Source organism: Nycticebus coucang, chromosome 22, assembly GCF_027406575.1.
Source record: "Nycticebus coucang isolate mNycCou1 chromosome 22, mNycCou1.pri, whole genome shotgun sequence".
Lineage (NCBI taxonomy): Eukaryota > Metazoa > Chordata > Mammalia > Primates > Lorisidae > Nycticebus > Nycticebus coucang.
The window spans coordinates 35,920,324-35,925,320 of record NC_069801.1 but is presented as its reverse complement, the minus strand read 5'-3'; the positions used below and the strand labels follow the sequence as shown (position 1 = coordinate 35,925,320).

The 4,997-nt window shown below is 54.5% G+C and overlaps 1 protein-coding gene across 2 annotated transcripts; it reads right to left on the bottom strand.

The window, feature by feature from the left end:
• Positions 1-479: 479 nt before the first annotated feature.
• On the bottom strand, positions 480-2,866 carry GUCA2B (guanylate cyclase activator 2B). 2 transcript variants are annotated; one of them, XM_053576818.1, is made up of 3 exons: positions 2,736-2,866; positions 1,540-1,726; positions 480-761 (listed from the first exon to the last, which is right to left on the bottom strand). In XM_053576818.1, the coding sequence occupies exons 1-3, from the start codon at positions 2,823-2,825 to the stop codon at positions 700-702; spliced, it is 339 nt and encodes a 112-aa protein (XP_053432793.1). In that variant the 5' UTR covers positions 2,826-2,866; the 3' UTR covers positions 480-699. The 2 variants fall into 2 exon arrangements, with proteins under 2 accessions (XP_053432793.1, XP_053432792.1); XM_053576817.1 differs by lacking the exon at positions 480-761 and adding an exon at positions 817-1,274.
• Between the last annotated feature and the right edge of the window lie 2,131 nt (positions 2,867-4,997).

Sequence of the window (4,997 nt, the reverse complement as noted above, 5' to 3'; positions counted from 1 at the left end):
CTCTGCAATCCTGGGTGCTCTATCTCCTCCCTGAGCCTGGACATTCTCCAATAAGAAGTGGGGTTAGGGCTCAGCACTTGTAGCTCAGTGGCTAGTGCACCAGCCACATACACCGGAGCTGGTGGGTTCAAAACCAGCCCAGGCCTGGCAAACAACAATGACGACTACAACCAAAAAATGGCTGGGTATTGTGGCAGGCGCCTGTGGTCCCAGCTACTTGGAGGGCTGAGGCAAGAGAATCACTTCAGCTCAAGAGTTTGAGGATGCCATGGCACTCTACTGAGGGGGGACATAGTGAGACTCTGCCTCAGGAAAAAAAAAAAGAAGAAGTGGGGTTAGATGAAGCAACGCCTCAGTCCTCGGAAAATTCAGGGAAATTCCTGCCTGGTATTTCTAGTCACCCACCCAGCTTCCCAAAAAGCTCCACCCATGCATCATTCCTGGGAATTGACAGATGGAAACCTAGACTCCGACTGGGTGTAGAATCTTTATTCCAGAGTTCAGCTGACTTGGGACCAGACTCTCCTCCCACCGTGTGTCTGATCCAGATGCAAATCCAGCTGCCTGGGCCTTTGGAGGGCGGTGATGACTGTGGTGGCCAGGGGCCCCGCCTGAGTGTGGATAGAGATGGGAGGCTGCTGAGGCGGTGGGCTGACGGGGCAAGGTGTCCAAGGTGGGCTTAGGGCACTGAGGGCCATCTCAGAGGCAACCGGTACAGGCAATGTTCTCACATAGCTCACAGTTGTCCTTAGCGATGGTCTCTGGGTGAAGATAAAAATGCATTAGCAGACCTGAACCCCCATTCTGTGGTACCAGGGGTGCAGCTGGCCAGGGGGCTGAAAAGGCCTGTGTAGGAGTGGGTGGCATCTTGCTCTCAGCGCAGGAGCATGAAACTCTGGAGGCCGAGTGAGAGGCTTGGGCTCAAGTCCCAGGCACTCTTCTTCCCAGCAGGAAGCGTGACTGGACAAGTCTGTCACACTATCTGTGCCTGAGTTTTCTTGTCTGCTAAACGGACAGCATCAACCTGACAGGGTTACTGCAGGGAGAGAATTCAGGCGACAGGACAGACACAGGGTCCAGCACACAGCAGGTGCTCAGTAAACACAGCTGGGTGCTTGGTTCTCCTGTCCTGTTCTGCTTCAGCCCTCAGGTTCCTGCTGTCTCCTCCTCTTGGAAGCCTTCCAGACCTATTTCCCCCTGGATGTGAGCCGGCTCTCCCCAGGTTCCATGAAACCGTGTCTGTTGGTCTGCACAGTTGTCCTTAGCGATGGTCTCTAAGTGGGGAGAAAACCCATCTGTGCTCCCTTCCCTCCCATCTGTGAAGCCCTTGAGGGACTTTCTGGCACTAAGAGGCTCTGGGCATATCTGCCTTGCAGTGCCCGAACCAGGAAATCCTGGTGGGGACAGGGGCTGAGTTTCTTGACTGTCCCTGTCCTCAGCCTCTGGATGCTCAGCAAAAACAACCTGGTGCAGAGAAGCTGGGCTGTGAGAAGAGACCCACCAGGGCCAGGAAGTTCTGCAGGGACCTGGGGCTCTTACTTAAAGTCTTGAAGATACTGGTAGCTTCCTGAGAGGTGCAGACAGTCTGGAGGTCCAGGGGCAGTGCTGGATGCTGGCACACAGCAGGAAGGAGGCTCTGAGCCTGCAGGCGGGGGCTGGGTGCCCACTGCCGCTCCAGGTCACTCAGCTTCTTCACAGATTTCAGCTGCACCTGGAAGCCTTGGTACTTGGCGAGAGGAGATGGGAGGGCATCAAGACCCAGCCAGAGGCACTGCCACGAGACCCAGGGTTCCCTGGGCCCCTCCCTGTCCTCACAGAGAGACCAAGCATGCTGGAAAGAGCAGCTGGGAGTAGGAGGTGGTCTCCTCCCACCATATACCCTTGGCATCCCACCATGCCAAGGAGCTGGCAAAGGAAGAAGCAGCAAGGCCGCAGAGCACAGTGGGTCAGGCATGAGGCTTGGTGTCAGGTAGGAAGACCACTGTTCACATGCCCCAGCTCCCTCATCTGGCATTCTCCCATCAGGAGCTGGTGCCATCACACACTCACTAACTGTGAGCTCACCCCTGAACGTACACAGCAAAGTGCTAGCAACCCCAAGCTGGCCAGGCCCCAAGGCCAAGGCTATAGGGGAGGCCAAGTCTCTTGAAACCCTGCTGGGACTCCTGCCCGGAGTCAGGATGCGACAGCCAGCTCCAGATTTCTCTGCAGAGCTTGGTGAGGCCAGCAGCATCCTGCCACATGGCAGGCAGTCCCCACTTCATGACCTGGTTGGGCCTCACAGGCACCCAGAACAGCACCTGCAACCCCTCGCTGTCATGCCTCAGGGCTTTGCATGTGCTGTGCCCTGGCAACTGTCTGCTCATCTTGCAATGTCACCTCGAGGGTTACCTGCTAGGGAAATGGTTCTGGTGACTGTCCCCATCCACCCATATATGAGTGAATATACAGAGCTCCTTCTGGGCTCCTCCAGGGCAGGGTCCACGTCTCATTCCACACACTGACCTCTGTGCCCAGTATGTGCCTTTGCTATTGCCGGCACCATCATCACTGCCATCAATGCCAGCTGCCCCCACCTGCCAGCTGTCTTGGTCCCAGAGTGGTGATGGGTGTTGGGCTGAGTCCTGAACCTTGTGCTACCCCCCTACCTTATGAATTCCCAGCATACCCTCTCTAGTCTAGCCACCCACCGTGGGGACCTTCAGGTGAAGAGCCAGCTGGCCAGAAGAGCTCACCTGGATGTAGACTGACTGTGTGCTCTGCAGCAGCCCCAGGAGGACCACGGCTGCCCCAAACAGGAGCCCCCACGCAGCCCTGCAGCCCATCTTGCTCCTCGTGTTCCCACCACGCCGGCCACCTGGCTCCCACCTGCTTCCTCAGCTAGCAGCTCCTTATAGACCAGGCTGCAGAACTTGGGTCACTCATTAACTAGCCCGTGGGGTGGGGTTGACAGTGGCTGGCTCTCTGCCAAGCCCGGGCTGGTTCCCAGGTGGGGGCCAGGAGCCCAGAGTGCGGGAATGTGGTGTGCACAGGTCAGTGCCTGGGTGGCGTGAGGCTCCCTTGGGCCACAGTGCTTTCCATTTGCCCATGTGAGTGTAGTGGTAGGGAGACTACTTCACAGACAGGTAAAGTGAAGTTTGGGAGGTAAAGTGACTTGCCCCAGGCCACAGAGCCAGTCAGTGGTGAGCATGGCATCCAGCCAGTGTCTTTGGCCCAGGTCAGCCCCTGGTTCTTTCTCTGGATGAAGGATACAGACAAACAGGCTGACCCATGTCAAGGTGGCTGGACACAACTGATCCCACTTCCCCAAGACCCATATCTCTCTCACTCGTCCTCTCTTCTGGCCAGTCCTGGACCAGCCCTTCACCCTGCCTCTGCCTGCTATCTCCCACCTATGCCTGGCTGCCCTCAGGCCATGTTTGAGCCACCTATGGTCTGTGCCTTTCAGAAGCCAATAGCCTGATGCAGCATGGAGGAAAGAGCACTAGCCTTGAAGACCGATTGACCTGGGTTCCAATCCTAGTCCTGCTATAGTTATGTGAACTTGGGCAAGTCTGACTGAGCCCCGGTTTTCTCTTCCATCAAATGCACATCACAGAGCCCATTGCATAGTGTTGCTGTGGTGGTGGGGGGGACCTGAGCGTGCCCTAATCCCTTGGATGATCCATCTGTAACGGGCATCTGAATCTCACAGGTGCCTTCTAGGCAAGGCATAACCCACTACCTCAGAGGTTAAAGGCTGGGTCGGAGAGAAAAGGGCAAAGTCTCTAAGGGCAATATCACCACTGCCAGACCAGGCAGCTATAAACAGTGCCTGTGCCAGGGCTCAGCTCTGCCAGGCTTAGGCCTTGGCATGTGGCCAGCTCCCCGTGCATGCCATCAAATTGAGGCCCTGGTAGCCCATCTTGGCATTTAAGGTAAAACTCCAACTTGATGGCTAGATCTGATGTCATCTTGTTCCCACACACCAGCCCTACACACACACACCTGCTCCCATATCAGGTGTTTGCTGGTTTGCACTCCACCTACCTGAAATGTCCATCTTCCTCTTTCTTATCTTGGACCGAAATGGAAAAAAAAACTTGCGTGAACTTTGGAATGTCCTATATCTTACTTGAATCCAGATTTCAGCTTTTACTCTTTAAAGTATGAAGAAATTAATGGAATCTGACATGCCTTCTCATCTATAAAATAAAAATAATCATCAGATAATCAGAGCTCTTAGTTCTCGAGTACTATGTGTTGGGCACAATGTTGTTTTATGGGTGATAACTCCACTGAATCTTATAGGTATGGATGAGTAACCCAAGGCTCAATGAGGCACCATGTTTGTTGGGAGTGAGAGAGGGAAGCAGGTTTCCAGTGTGGCATCTCACTTCTGCCTAGTCTGTGGTGTTCTAGAAAAAGGAACCCAGGCCATGGAGGCAAGGAGAGCTGGGTTCAAACCCAGACTCCAACACTTGCTGCTGTGTGATTGAGGGTACATTGCTCAGCTTTTATGAGCCTTCATTTCTTCACCAGTAAAGAGGAGAAAATAATAAACAACCTGTGACTCTCCCTATCCCCAAACTGAGCATTTCCCCGCACGTGCCTGGCCTCCAGGGACATACGCTTCTTCTCCACAGCACACCCCTGACAAGCTGTCTCTGAAACTGCAGTTGAAACAGTACTGATCTCTGACCTACAGGGGCTGAACTTGGTGCTGTGCCATTCTGTCCAGCTCTGGGTTTGACCAACTGTACGACCTTGGGCAAGTGACACCACCCTGTGATCTCAGTTTCTTATTTGTAAAAAGTTGACCAGTCTCCAGTGTTTGAAGTTGTTGTGAGGCTGCCTGATGCCCAAATCCACACTTTTTCCACCAAAAGAAGCCCATCCCATTGGATCCACATCTAGGGGATAAGGGGCAAGCCTGTGGGGTTTGGAGGACCCTTGGCCATGGTCTCCTTCCCTTCTCTGACCCTGGCTCCTCCAGCCAGAGCTCGTCACGTGTCAGT